General features: G+C 50.3%; 1 protein-coding gene and 2 pseudogenes across 1 annotated transcript; all 3 read left to right on the forward strand.

Moving 5' to 3' along the window:
* The first annotated feature begins 1,194 nt into the window (after positions 1–1,194).
* On the forward strand, positions 1,195–15,749 carry LOC136516020 (uncharacterized; annotated as a pseudogene).
* Positions 15,750–16,185: 436 nt separating this feature from the next.
* LOC136516833 (uncharacterized) lies at positions 16,186–17,887 on the forward strand (annotated as a pseudogene).
* Positions 17,888–18,712: 825 nt separating this feature from the next.
* LOC136518464 (myb-related protein Hv33-like) lies at positions 18,713–20,406 on the forward strand. Its single transcript, XM_066512124.1, has 3 exons — positions 18,713–19,220; positions 19,355–19,484; positions 19,646–20,406. Exons 1-3 carry the CDS (start codon positions 19,079–19,081, stop codon positions 20,337–20,339), a joined length of 966 nt encoding a protein of 321 aa, XP_066368221.1. The 5' UTR covers positions 18,713–19,078; the 3' UTR covers positions 20,340–20,406.
* The last annotated feature ends 1,253 nt before the right edge of the window (positions 20,407–21,659 follow it).

Genomic DNA, 21,659 nt, shown 5'->3' on the forward strand with positions numbered 1-21,659 from the left:
CGAGAAGGCGAGATGTTAAATCCGCTGTCATCACTCCCTCGAGCCGTAAAACGACTGATACTACAGTGAAGCGTATCAGTGCAGCGAACTGAGGCTGCGGTGAGTGAGTCACTGACGAGTGACGACCCCCAATTTCTTCCGGGACGACAGGGCAACCCCAACCGTCGGCGGCGGCCGCTATCGGCGGATTGACGGGGCAGACACCGGTGATCACCCGTTCTATATAAATATATATAAAAATTACCACATCGGAATCTGATGGCCAAAATCTATGCTCCATAGACGAGGCCACGAATCAGTAGGCTGTAGACGAGGCCACGAGGCCAGGGCATACATGTTCGTGCTGCAGGGCGACGTACGGACGGAATGGGACGTCGAGGGCAGGGCACTCATGGCCATTTATTTACTAGAACACGTGACGTGATTGGTGAGGCCGATCGAGATTAGCGACGTGATTAGCTAGCTAGCCCAAGAGTGACCGGGCACTCGGGCCTGGCGCGCGGCTGGCTTTGGCTGGCCGCCGGCTCCGTGTCGCTCCGCTCCGTTTCCACGGTGGACCAGAGCAAGCTGAAGGAGCGCTGGGCGAGTGAAAGGAAAAGGAAACGTGACGACGCGATGAGAGGAGGTTGTTTCGCGTCATACCACGGGCGCGGTCGCGAACAATTAGGAGATGTTTGGTTGTTAGCCATCGGCTGCCACGCCTAACTTTAAGTTTGCCACGCTAACTTTGGTAGCTCTTTTGGTTGGTGACACTATTGTGGCACGTCATCGTCACGGAACCATGCCGCCGTAGGTTTTCGCCGCAAAAGTGTGGCGGACGTTTTTGCCGCCGCGAAGCCCGTGACACGCCAAAACCAATTCCCATCGAATAAAAAAAAGCACCCCACCGCTCTCCTCTGTCCACTCCCTCGCCTTCCTCCATGAAATAGGCCGAGCGGCCGCTCCCGTCCGACCTCCGACACGTGCCCAGGGGGCCGCGCCGCCTCGCTCCCAGGGGCCGCTCCGCCGCGCGCCCAGGGCAGGCCGCCGCGCGCCCAAGGGCGGCCGTCACGCCCATCTCGCCTCTCTGCTGCCTTCTTCCCCCTCACGTCGTCGTTCTCAGTGAGCACAGCCTGCCTCTCCTTCCACGCAGGTGATGTCCACCTTCTCATCTTCTCCCACCTCAGTCGTATTGCTTTTCCTCTTCCGGTCGCCATGTCTGTTGACCTCTGGTTTTCCTCCATGTGTGCAGATCTGGAACAAAACAGTAAACCAGGTGAAGGTCCATCCATCCCGTGGTGTTGGGTCATGCGCGGCAATCAATCCCTACAGCTAAAGAAGATTCAAGCACGGCAACCTCCCGCAGCCAAACAAGGTATAAATCCATTTTCCCCCTTTGACATTGATTTTTTGATGGAGAAATAAATTCATGCTGAGATTAGGTGAATCCATCTACTGTCTTGCTAGTTAGGTTTCCTTTGTTTAATATATATGGAGAAGTCACATCTCTTTCTTTCTTTAGTCTAGGCAAGATGAATTATTGTGTTAGATAATATATGCAGCACCTTGAGACTTGGCATGTGGTGCTAGATGATTCTTTTTTCTTGACAAAATGAGCTCATGACTTTGATCTTTCAAAGCTATTTCAACTATACGCTTCACTATTTCTAGTTTATTACTAATTTCGTCTTTTTCTGAACATATGTTTTAGATGGGGTCAAAGAAAATTGTACTTGCAGTATTACTTGGACTACTGCCATTATATGTGGAGGAGAAGATTAATTACTGGTATTCTTGTGTGTCTGGCCATGCATCTGTATAGGATTAAATCAAGAAAAAGAAGAAGGGCCATAACTTATGCTCCGATGATAGATAGAGATGTTGAAAGATTGTCACGTCTAAATCGTGTTTGTATCATGGTACTGAGGCCCATTGCATAAATGAGCTGCGTATGAGGAAAGCTATCTTCCATAGACTATGTGATGAACTTAGATCACGTGCCTTGCTAGAGGAGACTTTTCATGTCACAATAGAGGAACAAGTTGCCATGTTTATCCATTGTGTTGGGCAACGTTGGTCAAACAGATCAATTGGTTTTAAGTTCATTAGGTCAAGTGAAACTGTTAGTAGGTATGTCGACAGAATACCGTCGGCAGTCCTCCAAGGGGTATCCCACGAAGGTAGATTGATCGGTAGAGGAGCGTGAGATCAAGAACAAGAAGGCAACAGAGACACACGAGTTAGACAGGTTCAGGCCGTCAGTATGACATAACACCCTACTCCTGTGGTCTGTTGGTTTGTATTAGCTATCGTATGATATTGCGTGTGTTTGGGGGGTCCCTGCCCGCCTTATATAGTCCGGGGAGCAGGGTTACAAGTTGGTTAGATCTGAGAGATAACCGGAAAGTAATAACTGATTACAGGAATCTTGGGATCATACATATCCTAATAGATCTCGTAGTATCTTCAGGATATTTTCCAGATGTCTTGCGAGAGGCGCCGAGTAGAGTCGTGCCCCGCAAAGCTTCGTCTTGTGGACTGGGCCGCCCTTGAGGGCGCAGCCCATGTGGTCTACCGTGGGTATCCGGGGTCTAAACCCCACAGCTAGTCCCCGAGCGCCTTGTACCCGTTGTGCAATGCCGTCTTGTGCTTGTCCGAGCAGGTGCTAACAGAGCCGAGCAGTCAAACTCGTGGTTCAACCACCGTGACGAGTTGCCGAGCAGTTGTGAGCAGTTGCGAGTAGTGAGGACCACAGCCGAGCAGTATGATCCAGACACGGCTTGCCATAAGGGTGTAAGGAGCTCAAGTTCAGAATCAAAAAATTTCTCGCAGTGGACCAAGTGTGCCCACTTAGAGTCCGACCATGAGAGTAGGCGATAATCTTCTCCAGCCTCAAGGGGCGCGGAGTTTTCCAAAATAAAGCAAGCACATTCACCGCTAGGTGAAGTGTGCCCACTTAGTCCCTGAGCCTGACAGTAGATGACATAGTCATGTGGTGCCAGGGTCCAAAGTAGAAGAATAGAAGACCAGCCGAGCAAGCAGCCAGTCCTCGGGCGTAGACCCAAAAAGCACATTCACCGTAAGGTGAAGTGTGCCCACTTAGTCTCCGAACCTGACAGTAGGTAACGTAGTCATGTGATGCCAGGGTAAGAAACAAAGAAATGGGGAAAAACCAGCCGAGTAGACAGCCAGCCCCCAAGCCGCGCGTGGAGATATCGGAGGAATGCAACCGTGGAGAAAAAACCAGAGGAATGGCTGTACAGTAGCAGTTACTGAGCCTCAATAAATGGCGGAGAAATCGGCGATTATTCGGCGAGTAATAACTGACGGCGGCAATAAATGAGCGACGTGGGCTGCGGTTGCGTGAAAGCCCAGGTTACGGCCCATTAAGCCACGCCAGAGAATTCAGAGGAGTGCAGATCGTAGGAACTGTTTCCCAAAAACCCTCAAATGCGAAAGGGTGGGGTAAGTGCTTTATAACTACACCGCCGCATCCCGCGCCCCCACCTTTGCCATTTCGCCCTTTTAACTTCCTTCTCAGCTCTTTCGCTTCCCGATGCGCTTCGACGCGCGCACCTGCCTCCAATCCCAAACCAAATATGAGAGAATGGCGCCGAAAAAGGGAGTTGCGAAGCTAAGGAAGGTGGCCACCGAAGCCAGCCATGATGAGGAATGGGTGCCGTCAAAGAAGGGGGAGGCGGAGCTCAATGGAATGGTAGCAGCGGGCGTTCTTCTAGACCGCGTCACCGCCGGATGGCGGCCAGCCATCGGTGAGCCCTTCCCTACACCTCACACTGATGAAGCTGTAGTGTTTGAGGATTATTTCTGGCAAGGATTGGGATTTCCTATTCACCCTTTCCTGAGGGATCTGCTGGAGTTTTGGGCGATTAGCCTGTGCAATCTACACCCAAACACCATACTGTACGTCTTGGTCTTCATCCATTTCTGTGAGGCGTATCTAGGGATTCTTCCACACTTCAACCTCTTCAGACACCTGTTCTGGTTGAAGAAGAAAGGCGACAGTGGCTTCAAGGTGGTCGGCGGTGTATATCTGCAGCTCAAGGATGGGATGGCTAGCGAGTACATTAATGTACCACTGAATACTTCTCTGTAAGGATGGAACGCCAGGTGGTTCTACATTAAGTAGAGCCACCCAGTAATCTGGTGCGACGTCCACCACATCCCGGAGAGCCAAAGTAGCTGGTCGGAGAGACCAAACAACGCTGACATGGAGCAAGTGAAGGAGCTCCTCGACTTGATTAAGGGCGTGGAGATTAGAGGTGAACTGGTGGCGGCAAGCTTCATAGTGCGTCGCGTCCAACCCTGCAAAGAGAGGGCCCACCCGGGCTTTGACTACAAGGGTGATGACGACGGGACCTGGGAGAGTACAAAACGGCTGACGAAGAAAGAAGTAATAGGGCGAGCCACAGAGCTATTTACTTCCAACGCCTCGTTCAGCTGGCCAAGGCAAACGAGGGCCTTCAACTGTACGAACCCGCCTCCTTAGGTAACCATCTTAATTTGCTTTGCCCATGCTGCTTTGCATCCCTGATGGTTGCCGAGCATGGGACTGACTCACTCATGCAAAGATCCATTCACAGGAAAGAGCGATGTATTTCTCAAGCGTGCCGAGAGGTGATTGGCCGAGGGGAGTAGATGCCCGGCCACCAACTCAACCTAAAGAGGATGATGCTAGTGCCTCATCAGAATCCAGAGGCACGGACGCTAGTCGGATGGAGAGTCTTCCCCCGATGTCGGAGAAAACTCGGGGGAAGAGGGCGACGAAGAACGAGCCGGCCCAAATGAGAAGAAAGGCGGCAGCTGCCGCTCCCCTCGAACATGTTGGTATCTCACTTGGCGGTGACCGGACCACTTGAATGCGGAGGACCACGGTGATCGAGTGGCCTGACGACGAAGAAGTTCCAGTTGCTCCTCCGCTGAGCACGAAGGCACCTCCACACAGCGCGCGCGCGGAGGACCAGTCAAGTGGTGGCGAAGGAGTCTCCGAGCAGCGAGTGATGACAGCTCCTGTAGGGCAGGCAACGTTAGTCCCTGAGCAACAGGCTACGGGAGTCCCGGAAAACCAGGCGGATAAAGTCTCAGAACAGCAGGCAGAGCAGGGGCCGATTGTGGAGGAAGCGTGACCTCCACCCTAGGGCACGGGAGTCAACCCCATGGCTATGCCTAAGGGCTCTGGTAGGCACCGCTGGTTCAAGAGAGTGTACCGGCAGACCAAACCATAAGTATCCTTGTCTTGGAGTTACATTGTTGTTGCTTTTGGCGCTTTTGGAGAACTGACAAGCTGATCTGATGCAGTGCAAGTGTTCCGGAGGACCTGACCCCACCCGTCTAGGCTGACGAGCCGCCTCGGGCTGATCCCGGGGTAGAGACAATACCAGCAGCTCCCGTGTCGAAGTCCCTGGGTGCTCGGCAGCCGACAATTGAAACAACCACCGCCATTGGTGGTCTTGGAGGTGGCGAGGGATTAGCGTCATCGGCTGATGGGTAGGCGATGGTACCCGGAGCCATGGCGGAAGCCGCCGGGGCTGTGCGAGCTAAAACTGGAGTTGCCAGCGAAGCGCCGGAGTCTAGGGCGACGGAGCCGACGATGGCCGAGGACCAAACGGTGCCCCCTGAGGCATCGCCAGGGATGGTCGGACCCGCTGTCCATGCACCGAGCCCCTAGGTGGTGCCGCCGACTGCAGCAGAGGAAGACGAGGTGGAGGAGGTCGAGCGCGATGAACCTCGAACCCAAACTGTCCGAATCCTCCAAAGGCGCGGTGATGAGGTTGTGATTCTCGAAGAGGAGGACACCACGATGGAGCTCAGGAGACTAGAGACCGCCCTTGCTGGGATGATGAAATAGATCAAGGTTAGTGCGGCACCTAGAGTATATGTCTTTGTCGATGGTGATCGGAGTTCGTTACTGTCACTGTGCATTTGCTGGGGATATCCTAGACTACCAAGCAGCGGCATCAGCTGATAAAAAGGATGGAGCCCCTCACCGAGGAGAATGAAAAACTTAAAGAGGCGATGAACCTTATGAAGAGAAACATCCCGAGGGCCCGACACGAGCGAGACCTTGCTGAGTCGAACGCGCGGGACCTGGAATACCAGAAGGGAGTCCAATCTGAGCAGCTGACGAGTGCTTCCACGCAACTAGCGCAGAAATCCAAGCAAAAATAGGTATGGCAGTCACCCGAAAGCACTTTGCATAGTTGAATAGCCATATTATTGGTGACAAATGTTGTGCTTGTAGAGCAAGATATGCAGCTCAGCCAACTGCGCTAGACCATTGAACAACTCCAAGAGGAGAAGGCGAAAGAGTCAGGGCGAGCAGACAAACTGGCCAAGGAGCTGATCGGTGAGTACTCCTTAGTTGGAGCCATTGCTTGAGTAATATCTTAGCTTAATAGATTCTTGTAATGCCCGCAGATTATCGTCGGAGGGTACAGACACAGTTCGATGTGCTAGAAAAGGATGCCTGGACCTAGAGGGACAACTTTGATGCCGTAGTCGTCGCAATTAAACTGGTGCTCGACTGCGTTGACCTAGAACTGGCTACATAGCCCGACGACAGGCGGCAACATTCAGACACCATCATCTAGAGGTGCGAGACAGCATGGGAGAACTTCAAGAGCTTCAACCGCGACGCCATTGTGTCAGTCGCTACTCATGTCCTTGCGATTGTCCGGTCCCACTACCGAACCATCGACCTTCTGTCGATAGGGGGCGGGTTCGCCAAAGGTCTGAGCAATGCGAAGACCTAGCAGTTTGAGGATGAGGTGGAGGACGCCGCGAAGAAGCTGGCAGGCGATATAGACCTATTCGGTGAGACGGACGGTGATGGCAGAGCTCGGTGATCTGCTCGAAGATTATCATCTATAATGTCTTGACAGTGTAGTTAGAACGCACGAAAGCGCAAAAAATAAATATGTATGTAATAAAAGTTACAAGGTGCATGTGTATGCAGTTTGCTTGTATTTTCGGCGAAAAATCCTCGTAGTGTTGAACATGACGTATTTATATGGAGTATAAGTAGAGGCTGAGCAGTTAGTTCGCTACTGACCCCTATGGCCTCAGCTAGCCCATAGTCCATGACATCGAGCGTGGAGCCCGTGCACATGTAGGAGGAACATGCGTGACCAAGGAACCGCAGCCGACCACCCATAATGCAGAGCACGGAGCCCGTAGCACGTGTAAGGAGAGATCAGAGACTGGGTCTTCTCCATAGAGAAAAGGAAATGGAACGTGTGCTGCTCGGAGGTTATCGAAATAACTTGGAGATATAGGTAGTATAAGCGACGTCCGAGCAATTAATTCAGTGCTGAGCTCTCGGCCTTGGCTAGCCCATAGTCCATAACGTCAAGCGTGGAGCCCGTAGATGTGTTGGATGAATAGGCATGACCAAGGAACCACAGCCGACCACCCATAACGCAGAGCGCGGAGCCCGTGGCACGTGTAGGGAGGGGTCAGAGACTGGGTCTTCTCCAAAGAGAATAGAAAAGAAAGTATGCTGCTTGCTGACCGGTGAAATATCTTGGAGATTTGGAGAAAAGTGTTCGGCGTTTTGGAGAGAACGCATGTCGAAATACATTGGCGATTTAGAGAAGACGTGTTCGGTGATTTGGAGAAGACTTATTTGGTGATTTTTAGCAAAAAATGTGTCAGCGATTTGGAGAAATCGTTCGACAATATTGGAGAAAAACCATTCGGCGGTTTTTGGCGAAAACATGTCGGCGACTTGGAGAAATCGTTCGGCGATATTGGAGAAAAACCGTTCGGCGATAACGTTGGAGATTTGGAGAAACGTGGTCGGTGCAGTTATGGTGATTTCGTATTAGAGTTCGCAATGGAGTAGCATGGAGCTCGGCGACCATAAGTGGAGATTGGACCATAATGGAGAAAAAGTGGAGAGAATTTATGGAGACTATAACTTTGTTCATCATAAAGTGTAGAGTACATATCCGGGGTGTTTCAAGGATAGAAACATATAAGGTGCTCGATGTGCCACGAGTTGGGAACATTGATTCCTTCTAAATCACATAGGCGATAAGACCCTGGTCGGGTGACCTCTTTGACGACGTAAGGCCCTTCCCAAGGGGAGGAGAGCTTGTTCATCCCTTCGGTTTTTTGTTTTCTGCGAAGAACGAGGTCGCCGACAGCAAATGAACGACCTTTAACGTTGTGGTTGTAGTACCTCTATAAGCCTTCCAGATATTTGGCTGTGCGGACGCAAGTGATTAGACGTTCTTCCTTGGCCCTGTCGACGTCCTCTGTCCGAACAGCTACGGACTGCTCTTCATCATAGTTTTCCACCCTAGGTGCTCGGAAGGCAATGTCCACTGGTAGTATGGCTTCTGAGCCATAGACCAAGAAGTATGGAGACACACCGGTGCTATGACTAGCTTGAGTACGCAGTCCCCAGACTACAGCTGGTAGCTCCTTGAGCCATATGGCTGGGTGCTTTTCTTCTTTCTGATATAATCTCTTTTTGAGGGCATCAAGGATCATGCCATTCGTCTGTTCGACCTGGCCGTTGGCTCTAGGATGAGCAATGGAGACATATTTGACAAAGATGCAACGGTCTTCGCAGAAGTCCCAAAAGTGATGGCCAGTAAATGTAGTTCCGAGGTTGGTGATGATGCTATTCAGGAGACCAAATCTATGGATGATATCCTCGAAGAGCTCGACTGCTTTCTTTGCAGTAGCTGAGACGAGCGGTTTGTACTCAATCCACTTGGAGAATTTATCAATGGTGACGTATACGTACCAGAAACCACCTGGCGCTAGCTTAAAAGGGCCAATCATGTCTAATCCCCAGCATGCAAAGGGCCAAGAAGCTGGAATGGTCTGCAGCTCTTGTGTCGACACGTGTATTTGCTTGGCAAAAAATTGGCATCCTTCACAACGTCGGACGAGGTCTTTTGCATCGGAGATGGCCGTGGGCCAGTAAAAACCTGCTTAGAAAGCTTTGCCGACCAGTGTTCTTGAGGCCGCATGGTTGCCGCAGGATCCAGAGTGAATTTCAAGAAGTAGTTTCACTCCTTCTTGGGTGATGCATTTTTACAGAATCCCTTCCTTGGCACTTTTCCTCATCAAGTTGTCGTCTACCAGCTCGTAATATTTGCTTCGATGGATTAGGCATTCGGTTTTAGTCTTATCGGGGGGTACATTGGTGCTGGTAAGGTACTTGATGAATTGCTCCCTCCAATCGGTGGCCGGCGAAGGTACCGCCAGTACCAGCTACTCGGTGGAGGGAACTTCCTGAACTTCCTTATCTTCTTTGATGGATGGCGCCAGGAGATCTTGAACGAAGACCCCTGGTGGGATCACAGTGCGAGAAGAGCCCAACTTGGATAAATGGTCGGTGAGCTGATTCTGGTCGCGTACCACGTGATGGTACTCGATACCATAGAATTTTCCTTCAAGCTTTCTGATTTCGGCGTAATATGCATCCATCTTCTCGCTGGAGCAAGACCAGCCTTTGTTAAGCTAGTTGATGACCAGCGCGGAGTCCCTGTATACCATGAGGCATTTGACACTGAGCTCAACAGCTATACGGAGTCCATGGAGACATGCTTCGTATTCGACGGCGTTGTTGGAGGTCGGAAAGTGTATCCGGAAAATGTATCGGAGCTTATCCTTGGTTGGCGTAATGAACAGAATGCCCACACCAGCATCGTTGATGTTAAGGGCGCCATTGAAGTACATCACTCGGTGCTCAGGGCAGGTGGCGACGATGGGCTCTTGGATCTCGGTCCACTCAGCGATGAAATCAGCAAGCGCTTGAGACTTGATCGTAGGCCTGCTTCTGAATTCAATGGAGTAAGTGCCGAGCTTGACAGCCCACTTGATGATATGGCCGTTGGCCTCTTTGTTGCGGAGGATGTCCCCTAGGGAGAACTCGGTAACCATGATGATCTTGTAATACTCGAAGTAATGCCAGAGCTTACGCGATTTAATCAGGATGGCGTATAGCATCTTTTGGACTTGAGGATAATGAGTTTTGGGCTCGTTAAGGACCTCGCTGATGAAGTATACCAGACGCTGCACCTTATAAGCATGCCCGGCCTCCTCACGTTCGACCACAATGGCTATGCTGACGACGCAAGAAGTAGCGGTGATTTAGATCAGGAGAGTTTTGTCTGACCGTGGCGCCGTCATGATTGGAGGCTTTGTTAGGAACAGCTTGAGCTGCTTGAAAGCTGTATCTGCCTCCTCCGACCAGGAAAAATGCTTAGAGGCCTTGAGTTTGAAGAACGGTAGCCCTTTTTCACCGAGGCGCGATACGAAGCGACTTAAAGCAGCCGTGCAGCCTATAAGTTTCTGTGTATCCTTGACGCATGTTGGCCGTTTCATATTAGTGATGGCGTAGACCTTGTCAGGGTTGGGTTCGATGCCACGAGCGCTGACGATGTAACCCAGCAGTATACCGGATGGAACTCCAAAGATGCACTTTGAAAGGTTCAACTTCCATCGATACTTTTTTAGGTTGGTGAATGTTTCTTTGAGATCGACGATAAGCTCATCGGAGGTCTTGGACTTGATGACCATATCGTCGATGTAAGCTTTGACATTGCGACCGATCTATTGATCGAGGCACATCTGGATAGCCCTTTGATAGGTCGCCCCGGTGTTCTTGAGTCCGAAGGACATGGTGGTATAGCAGTATGCACCAAAGGGCGTGATGAACGATGTCTTGATCTGGTTTTCTTCCCTGAGGGAAATCTGGTGATAGCTGGAGTAACAGTCAAGGAAGGAGAGCAGTTCACAGCCAGCGGTAGAGTCTACAACCTCGTCTATCCAAGGCAAACCGAAGGGGTCCTTAGGGCAGTGTTTGTTGAGATCAGTGTAATCAACGCATATTCTCCATTCTTTATTCTTTTTTTGAATGAGAACAGGGTTTGCTAACCACTCAGGATGATACACTTCTTTTATAAATCCGGCAGCTAAGAGCCGTTTTATTTCTACCCTAATAGCCTCCTTCTTGTCTGGCACGAATCGGCGGAGTTTCTGCTTGATCGGTTTGGCGGTCAGCGAGACATTTAAGGAGTGCTCGATCTTCTCCCGTGATACCCCCGGCATGTCTGCAGGTCTCCAAGCAAACACGTCATCATTGGCACATAGGAAGGAGACGAGCACGCTTTCCTATTTGGGGTCAAGGTGAGCCCCAATCTTCATGGTCTTAGAGGGGTCGTCGAGGCCGAGACCGACCTCCTTGACTTCCTTAGACTTGGCGGAGGCACGAGGAGGCTCTAGCTCTGGGATCTCCATGTCATCGGCGAACACCATATTGGCTTCGGTGACCACGCTGGCCATCTAGATGGAGAGGTCAGTGGCTTCAGTAAGGGTGAGACTCTATATCTCGCAGGCGTAGGCGATGGAGAGGTTGGCCCGCAGGGCCAGAACTCCTATAGGCGATGGCATCTTCAGCACCAGATATGCATAGTGTGGTACGACCATGAACTTGGCCAGAGCTGGCCGACCAAGTATGGTGTGATAGGCGGTGTTGAAGTCGGCGACGTAGAAGTTGATGTGTTCGACGCGGTAGTTGCTTGCCGTGCCAAACTATACTGGTAGGGTAATCTCTCCAAGCGGTTTGGAGGCCCTGCCAGGTACCACACCCTAGAAGGAGGAGTCGGAGGGTGTGAGATCTGACAAACTGAGGCCCAGCTCCTTTAGGGCTCCGGCGAAGAGGAGATTTAGAGCGCTCCCACCGTCGATGAGCACTTTTCTGAAAAGCACCTTCTAGACGGTTGCGTCGAGGACAAGGGGGAAACACCCTATGTAGGGGATGTCCGCCACTGGTCGGCCTTGCTGAAGGTGATGGGTATCTCGGACCATGGGCGATACTGGGGTTGGCGGTGTCGTCTTCCATAGTGATGGAGAGCACCCGCCATGCGGTGAGCTTTCGTTCTCTTCTGCTCTCGGTGGAGGCGATGCCCCCTAAGATGGTAGCGACCACCTTGTCGTGGTCCTGGAAGGCATTGTTGTTGTCCCCAGGTGGTCGGCGGCCTCTAGCTCCATTGTTGGTGTCGTCGTCCAGCTTCTTGTCCTAGAACTCTTTAGTCAAGCCGAGGCAATTCTTCATCTTGTGTTTGGCATTTTTGTGAAGAGGACACGAGCCGTCAAGGATCTTTTGGTACTGCTCGTCGTAGTTGCGCTTGGTGCGAGGTTAACTAACGGTGGCGACGATGTGGTCTGGCCGGTGGCGGCTATTTTGGCCAGGCCTGGGTCCTTCTGTTTGATCACGGCCGCTGTCATGATGGTAACTATGGTCGTCGAAGCGGCGGTCATTATGGCGTCGGTCATCGGGGCGGTCGTCGTAGCGGCGAGATGGGCGATGAGTGCCCGCATCCTCGTTGAAGCGCACCTTGGCTTCCTCGGCGTCAACATACTGGTTGACAGTAGTGATCATCTCGTCGATGCCTGTGGGCGGCTTGCGGTTGAATTTGGAGCGAAGCTCATGATGGTGGAGTCCTCGAATAAAGGCGGTGATGACCTCAGCCTCCATGATGTTAGGAATAGAATTTCTCATCTCGGAAAAGCGTCGAATGTAGCTGCGGAGGAGCTCGGACGACTTCTAGTTGATGCGGTTGAGATCGTGCTTGGTGCCCGGTCGAGTACACGTAGCCATATAATTGTCGGTGAAGACTTTTTTCAGCTCTTCCCAGGATCCGATGGAGTCCGGGGTAAGGCTGGTAAACTAGCTCATTGGTGGGTGGTGTGAGCATGACAGGCAGATAGTTTGCCATGACATTGGTGTCTCCTCTGGCGGTGCGGACAGTGGTGGCGTAAGCCTGTAACCACTGTGTTCGATTCATCCTTCCCTCGTAGGGCTCGACCCTAGTGATTTTGAAACCATGGGGCCATTGAAGTGTTCGGAGCGCCCTTGTAAATGCTGGGGGGCCTTTGGGATTGTGGTCGGCGTCAGCTGCAACGTTGCCGGCATCGATCGGCTCGAGAGCTGAGTCCGGGTTGCCGTACTCCTGCTCGTACTCCTGGTGGCGACGTACTTCATCTTCATGGCGACCGAAACGACATTGATCGATACACCGTTGTGCATCCCGAAGGTTGCTGAGGTGCACTAGAGCGTCCTGTTTGACCTCCTGGTCATGTTGGCGATGGTGTACTGTGCGGTGGCCCCCGACTCCCCCCTGAAGAGGCAGCGACTGGTCAGTGAAATGGCTTTGATTGGGGCGGCGATTGAATCTCGGTGCAGCTGATCGGCGAATCATGCTCGTAGAGCATGAAGGTCCCTCATCCTCTCTAATCTCATTAACTTGACAGTGTGCCGCTTTAAGCATAGCGGCGACCTTGGCGAGCTCGGGCGTCTATGGGAGGCGGGCGAGCTCATTGGCGGCCACTGCTAGATTGGCACTTGGAGTCTTGAAGACGTCGTGGCCGTCAACGCGGAGAAACTCTTCATCGAGGTCACGGTGGAGCGGGAGTGGCCTTCCTTGTGAATCAAGCCGATTATTTCGAGCAGCCTCGGCCCTCGCAATGGTTGCCTCGTTTTCTCAGCGCTGCGCGCAGTTGACGTTCCGGTTCTCATGAGCAACGCGTTCCTCCTCGGTTTCGTCGTTCCGACAAGGGCTGTCGACGCTGACGTTGAAGATCGCACCACCCTAGAAGGGTGGGAGAAGGAGTTGTTCGAAGAAGGTTTCGGCGAGGGTCTCCATAGAGCCCTGAGACTCAGAGCCTAGATTTTCCTCCGAGATGGTCTGGAGGGACACTCCGGGGCACCGGCCTAAGTGTAGCATGTTGATGGCTGGCGGAGGCTGGACGGCGATCTGGTCGGCGAGTGAATGGGCGCATCCCACCTGGTCGGCGAATTCGCCCCTCAGGGCGTCTTGGTAGGTGGCGGCGATGTTGGTGAGCCCAAAGGGCAGCGCCGCAACTCCTAGAGTTTTCCGAGCAGCCTCCGATAGATTCGGATCGGAGGGTGGTCGGCGCTGAACCAAAGCGTCCAGAGCCGATTCGGCGACGGAGAGACAATCGGCGAGCTTTAGACCGACCCGATCGATGGACTTGATCAGATCATCGTTGTTGATCTGCCTCCTCTAGTAGCGAGGAAGCGGGCGGCGAGTTGCTGATGAAGGCGACCTCAGGGATGATTCCAAGATCGGATCTGCAGATGCAGGTGCGGGGGTGATCGACGCAGAATTGATTTGCGCCGGCTCGAGGAGCTCTCTGACTCTGTCAGCGTTGATGATCTAGGAGATCAATCCGACCGTGAAGATCTGGCCAGGGTGCGGGAGGGACGAAGAGCCTACAGAAAAATCCATCTTGTTCGACAAGGAAACAACACGCAATCCCCTACCTGGCGCGCCAACTATCGACAGAATATCGTCGATAGTCCTCCGAGGGGTATCCCACGAAGGTAGATTGATCGGTAGAGGAGCGTGAGATCAAGAACAAGAAGGCAACAGAGACACACGAGTTAGATAGGTTCAGGCCATCAGTTTGACGTAACACCCTACTCCTATGGTCTGTTGGTTTATATTAGCTATCGTATGATATTGCGTGTGTTTGGGGGGGTCCCTGTCCGCCTTATATAGTCCGGGGAGCAGGGTTATAAGTCGGTTAGATCTGAGAAATAACCGGAAAGTAATAACTGATTACAGAAATCTTGGGATCATACATATTCTAACAGATCTCGTAGTATCTTTAGGATATTTTCCAGATGTCTTGCGGGAGGCGTCGAGCAGAGTCGTGCCCCGCAAGGCTTCGTCTTGTGGGCTGGGCCGCCCCTGAGGGCGCAGCCCATGTGGTCTGCCGTGGGTATCCGGGGTCATACCCCCCACAAGGTATTTCCATCATGTCTTAGATGCCCTTTGTACCCTTGCTCGTGACCTCATATGCATCAGATCTGTTGACACACATTCAAAGATAACAAGTGCTCCGGGCCGATTTCACCATTACTTTGAGGTACATAAAAATTGCTAATCAATGTTTTGAATTTACTTTAGGTGTCATACTCATCTAATTTTTTAAAAATTATTTTCATAGCGATGCATAGGAGCCTTGGATGGTACACATATACCAGCATGTGTACCTTTCCATATGCGTGATCGGTTTAGGGGTAGAAAATCAATTACCACCCAAAATGTGCTAGCAACAGTTGATTTTGACATAAGATTCATATATGTTCTTGCTAGATGGGAGGGCTTAGCCCATGATTCTTATGTACTTCAAGATGCTCTTTCACATTCTAATGGGCTTAAAATACCAGAAGGTAGGAATACCCCATTATGTCCTAACAATTTGAATCTAAAACTTCACCTATATTCTTAGCTAATTAATTTGTAAAAAAACAATGATGTAGGCAAATATTTCCTAGCTGATGCTGGATATGCAGCAAGGCCTGGTGTATTACCCCCCTACCGTGGTCCCCGATATCACCTAAAAGAGTATAAGGGGGCCAGGGAGCCTGAGAGCCCCAAGAAATTATTCAATCTTCGCCATTCCTCACTTAGAACAACAGTTGAACGAGCATTTGGTACCCTCAAGAATCATTTCAAAATCTTCGCAAGTCAGCCATTCTTCCCTTTGAAAACACAATTCAAAATTGGATCTTATAGGACGGTCCTGATGAGTATGTTTATGATGATGCTACTTGGTACACAACCTTGCCTCGAAGTGTAAGAAATCGTAGTGTAAGAAATCGTAGTGATATACACCGGGAAAATGTGGCATGGGCTAATAAAAGAGATGGGATGGCTCAAAGGATGTGGGAAGATAAAGTAGGAGCAGCTGTAGATTAGGTTCAAGAAATTATGTAACCAATGGTGCTATCTTTGCATATTTCTTCTTGTACCTTTCTTGTTGATTTGCTTGTATGTATGAAACATACATATATAAGTGCGATGCTTTATATTATCTTCACTGGTTCATTTGCTTCTATATGTATTGGCTTCTATTATCTTGTTGAGTTTGCTTAAATAAATTATGTCTGTACATAGTTTGCTTAAATAAGTTGTCACTGTCATTTATTTTAGCCTCACTCATTTATTTGTCACAGTCATGCTGTAAATAAATTATACCTGTACACAGTTTGCTTAAATATTTTGTACCTGTACACTGTATGATTTTAATTAAATGTCTCTTTACTAGTAGTGTCACTTGTAGGCTGCTGTTTGGAAGGGAGTACTAGTACAGTCACTTGTAAGGTTTTAATTATCTCTTGTATGTGAAACAGCCATGGCCAAGGGAAAGGCTAAAGCTGATGCTTTTGCATCCTCTCGTGAGAGGTCCGTGAACTGGCATGAGGATCAGTCGAAGTATATGCTAGAGTGGTGCATGGAGTATTTGAAAAAACAACATGCAGGATTTAAGTTCAAGAAGGCACATCTCATGTTGTGTGCCAATGATTGAAACAAGAAGTTTGCTCTGGGGGTGAATGTTGATCAAGTGGACCGTCACTATAGGTACCATAGAGAAAATTGGAAGTACATTGCAATAACATTGAGCAATAGTGGCAATACATTTGATGAAAAAATATGCATGGTGAATATTTCAGAATCTGAAAAAGAAAAATTATGTGTAACACTAGTAGAGAACAGACCTTTCATCTGAGGCCAAAATGGGCTCTAGTCCCGGTATTTTTTGCGCCCGGGACTAGAGAGACCTTTAGTCCTGGTTGGTGTCTCCAACCGGGACTAAAGGTCCCTGCCCAACAGCTACTGCGCTCGGCACAGTGGCAGGGGACCTTTAGTCCCGGTTGGAGACACCAACCGGTATTAAAGGTGGACCTTTACTCCCAGTTGGAGCCACCAACCGGGATTAAAAGTCCTCCAACCTTTAGTCCTGGTTGGTAACACCAACCGGAACTAAAGGTAGACCCTTTAGTCCCGGTTGGTAACACCAACCCGGACTAAAGGACCCTTTAGTCCCGGTTGGTAACACCAACCCGGACTAAAGGTCCCCCGATGGGTTAGTTCAAAAGGGAAGCATCACATCCATTGTTAGATGTGTTGTGTAGGTGGGGTGGTAAGCTACACGCGAGGCAATACATGAGGTCTTGAGTTCGAATCTCACGGGACGCAGCGGTGGGAGGCATTATTTTTTTTAAAGCTGAGAGGACCTTTAGTCCCGGTTCCTGACCCGGGACTAAAGGACCCCCCCTTTAGTCCCGGATGCTTGCTCCCGGGTGGGGAACCGGGACTAGAGGGGGTTCCCCATCGGGAGTAAAGCCCATCTCTGTATTAGTGTAAGTTGTTTGTACTGAATATATTCTATTTTACAATCTGAAATCAATTGACTTGTTCGCATGATTATAAACTGAATTTCACTTTTCACATGAATGCAGTGCGAAGCCCACCAAGTTCTTCAATGAGATGAGAGAACTATTCATAGGATCCAATGCTGATGGTTCTTTGGCTCTGGACCAGAACACATGCATGGATGCTGCTGATGGCTTAGATAGTGATGTCTCAAGAGAACTATTTGACCTCAATACCTACACATAGCCTCAAGATCTAGAAGGTGAGGATTCAAACACTTTGCCAACTCCAACTAGGCATGCAACGGTTGACAACACATCTTCCGGCACTAGTCAAGCTAGCAAGAAGCGTCCAAAAGCCAATAACTCACCAACTAAGAAGCCAAAAAAGAGCTGTTTTGTAGATTCCACTGATGAAATTAGTGCTACAATGAAGTCACTTTGAGAAACACTTGCTGCCACTGCCCCTCCCCCAATGCCACAGCTTACTGATCCTCATGCAGCATTATGGAAGAGACTAGAGGCAATTTCAATGACACCAGATCAGAGAGTTCTTGTTGGTGAACATTTGTCTACCAAGGAGAATAAGGTAAGCGTGTCTGGTTGTGTAATGCAAGTGCTGATACTCTGCATGCTTGGGTGTTCAAGTTCTTACGTGGGAAGGAAGGCATTAACCTGTGAAGCTTAGCTTCTTAGGGTGTCTGTTCATATTTTGTGGCGTGCCTAGGAACTTGGTTGTGTGATTATTTTGGTTGTGGTGATAACTGATGGCTTAGGATGTAATATAGTTGGATGTGTGCTCATTTTGGCTGATGCATGCATGGCTGGCTGCTGCTTTTGCAATTAATCTAAATCTCCTAGAATGTGTTTATGAAGATGGCATTTCGTGCTTGTAATATTATTGAAATATATGCTGGTTGTTAATTTTTATTATTGCTGGAATATATATTGTTGTATGGGAAATGTGTCTTACCACTATAGCATTGAGGTATATGTGGCTGCAAACTAAACATATGCCACAACATTTTGCTAAGTTTTTGTGGCAGGAATCCAAACAGCAGCCACACTTATTTTGTCAACCTTAATCATACACCAAACAACTTGTTTTTACTACCGATTATGGAAAGCCACACATGTGGCTGGTGTTTAATATTAGTCGTGGCAAATTGTGGCGGGGAACCAGACATCCCCGACGTAACTCGCGAGTCCGCGGCCGCATTCATGGCTGGCTTTCCACAGTTGCCATAAGCAGTGTGTTTAGTCACTCGTAACAGGATGGCAAGAAATTAGAGGGGAAAATGTACTAATGCAAAGGTCTTGTCGCCAACTAACGCCGTGTTAATGTTAAGGAGAGGGAGAAAGAGAGAACCGGAGAAGTTGATCTCTTTCCTCTTTCTCTCTCCATTGCCGTTGCGAGCCAGGAAAGCTCTCTCTCTCTCTCGCTCATCTCTCGTCCAGCACGGCGCACTATTTTAGGTCGCCACGGCGCCCACTATCTCTCTCAGAAACGGGAGGGAGTCGAGGTATCTTAAGCTCCAATTCATTGGCGCGCGCGAGCCCGGCCGGGCGCACTGCACCTTGCTTAGAACCCACTTGATCGCTGCCTCACCTTGTTCGTCTCTCACCTCACCTCACACCAGAGAGAGTTGAGTGTGTCTGTGTCTGTGTGCAGGGCTGCGGGCAACTAGTTCTTGGTACGCACGCTTCCCCATATATACCCCCCGCCCATACATAGAGGCATAGAGCTAGCCACAAGCAGCCACCGATCGCCATTGCAAGTGGCAGCGGTCGATCACCGACGTTGCCCTTGCCCCGTCTCTTAATTTGTCGCCGTCGTCGTCGGAGCAGAGACAGAGAGCGCGGGAGGGGAGAATGGGACGGCTCTCCTGCGGCGGCGGCGGCGTGCAGCCCAAGCTCCGCAAGGGGCTCTGGTCGCCCGAGGAAGACGAGAAGCTGTACAATCACATCATCCGACACGGCGTCGGCTGCTGGAGCTCTGTCCCCAAGCTCGCAGGCAAGCAACACGAGCCTTACACACTCTCACTGTTGTATCCATCAGTCTGTCGTCGTTGTCTTCCTTGTACACTGCCATCCATGGCGCGCCTTGCCTGAATTGCCTTCTCGCTCGTTGTGGTGCCGTGCGTGCAGGCCTGCAGCGCGGCGGCAAGAGCTGCCGCCTGCGGTGGATCAACTACCTCCGCCCCGACCTCAAGCGCGGCAGCTTCTCGCAGCACGAGGAGGACCTCATCGTCGCGCTCCATGAGATCCTGGGCAACAGGTCGGTAGCAGCTAGCCGTCGCAATGCATTCATCCATTCCAGCCTCTCCCGCGTGTCCGCAATGTGGCGGAGGGAGATAGCTAGCATTATCAAATTGGCAACTATGTTCATGGTCATGGGCTCATGGCCAGGCTGATGGACTAAGCGAATTGTTCATGCAGGTGGTCGCAGATCGCATCGCACTTGCCGGGGCGGACGGACAACGAGATCAAGAACTTCTGGAACAGCTGCCTCAAGAAGAAGCTCCGGCAGCGCGGCATCGACCCGGCCACGCACAAGCCCATCGCCGCCGGCGCCGCCGCGGAGGCGGGCGCGGCGTTGCCGGACGCTCGGGACCACGACCGCAAGCCCAGAGGAGCCGCCGCCGCCGCCGACGACGCGGACGGCCTCGCCCAGAGCAAGCAGCAGCAGCCGGCGGCGGCCGTGTTCGACCCGTTCCCGGTGACCGACTTCGGCTTCGACCTGGGCGTGGCGGCATTTTACGCCGGTCCCTACGACGCCGACGGCAAGGCGTCGTCGGACGCCGGGTTCGTGGCCGACTACAGCAGCGTGCTGGACGTGTCGGAGAACCTGGGCTACGGGGAGAGCTTCAGCAACAGCAGCAACTGGAACTGCGGCGCGGAGATCAGCAATGCCGTGCTCGACAGCGAGGTGCTGCACTGGGCCTCCGGCGGCGCCGCGGCCAAGCCGGAGCCCTACACGGAGCTGGAGCAGCAGCAGCACAGCGGAGGCTACGGCGGCGGGGGCCAGGCGGTGGACGACGACGCCGACGACGCGCTGGAGCACAAGTTCTTGCTGCCCTGCGGCCAGGAGCAGAGCCTGGCGCATTTCGACTTCAACTTGGAATACTTCTGAATTCTGATGCTTTTTTTCTTTTTCTTTTTGGCCCTACATTCATCTTTGCCTGCCTTTCCTCCCTAAATTATCCAAGCCCGACGGGGGGTGCTGGTTTGTTACGAGAGAAAAACACTATTGATTGACTGATAAGCTCTGGCTGAAACAACAAACGAACATGCTGATTATTAGATACCGAATATTAACAGTCTTCACTTGACATTATCCCTTGCTAATATATCCCTTCCTCAGAAAAATATTGGAAATGGTGCATGTTTCACGTTTGGATGCCATTATAGTATAGATATCTGCTAATATTTCAATAAAATTATATCTCTGTTGATGATATACTAAAGAGTCAAGCCTGTGTGATATGAGACTCGTAAATATTTGGATGCAGATAGTACATGTAGTTTTTTTCCCTTTTTGCAAGAAGGAATTTGGAGAAATCTAAAGGAATTTGTGAGAGTATGAACAGTAACTTTCAGCTCGGCACAGTGATTTCTGGCTGGTATTCATACCCTTTGAAGTGAAGACATGACCAAGGGGGTGTTTGGTTCCTCCTCCTAAACTTTAGTCGTTGTTCCATCGAATATTTGGACACATGCATGAAGTATTAAATATAGACTAATTACGAAACTAATTGTACAGTTTGCGACTAATTTACGAGACGAATCTTTTAAGCCTAATTAGTCCATGATTTGACAATGTGGTGCTACAGTAAATATATGCTAATGATGGATTAATTAGGCTTAATAAATTTGTCTCGTGGATTACTGACAGATTCTGTAATTTATTTTTTTATTAGTATCTGAACACCCCATTCGACACCCTCATATGACACCTTCTAAATTTTGGTCATTGAATCCAAACACCCTCTTGGCTGGTCTGAATCTTGGCTGAAACTGGCTGAAAAACACTGTTCTAGCTGAATTATTGTGAGAGAAAAACACTGTTCCGGCTGAAAAAACAAGCCGAACAAGCCAAATATGAGGTAAGCCGAACGGAGCCTAACTCACCGAGCTATCATAATGGAGGTCCAAGAGTCATAGAATTTGATAGAGATCGAACCTGTATATATGTGGTTGGTGTCTTTTAATTATCTTTATCCTGAACCAAAGCTTCCAGTTAGTAAATAATTCGTCTCCTGTTTAGTTCCATACATATCCAAATTTTGGCTAATATGAACATTAGTCATATTGTTATTCATGGATTAATGCCACGTTTGCAATTTGGCAAGGAATGTTAAGAATTCAAATTTGCTTAGCCTGACTTCATGCAAATGGAAAAAGAAAACCAAACTGCAGTTGATATATGACATGCCTGCCCCTATTCATCTAA

The sequence above is a fragment of the Miscanthus floridulus genome, chromosome 17 (assembly GCF_019320115.1).
Source record: "Miscanthus floridulus cultivar M001 chromosome 17, ASM1932011v1, whole genome shotgun sequence".
Classification (NCBI taxonomy): domain Eukaryota; kingdom Viridiplantae; phylum Streptophyta; class Magnoliopsida; order Poales; family Poaceae; genus Miscanthus; species Miscanthus floridulus.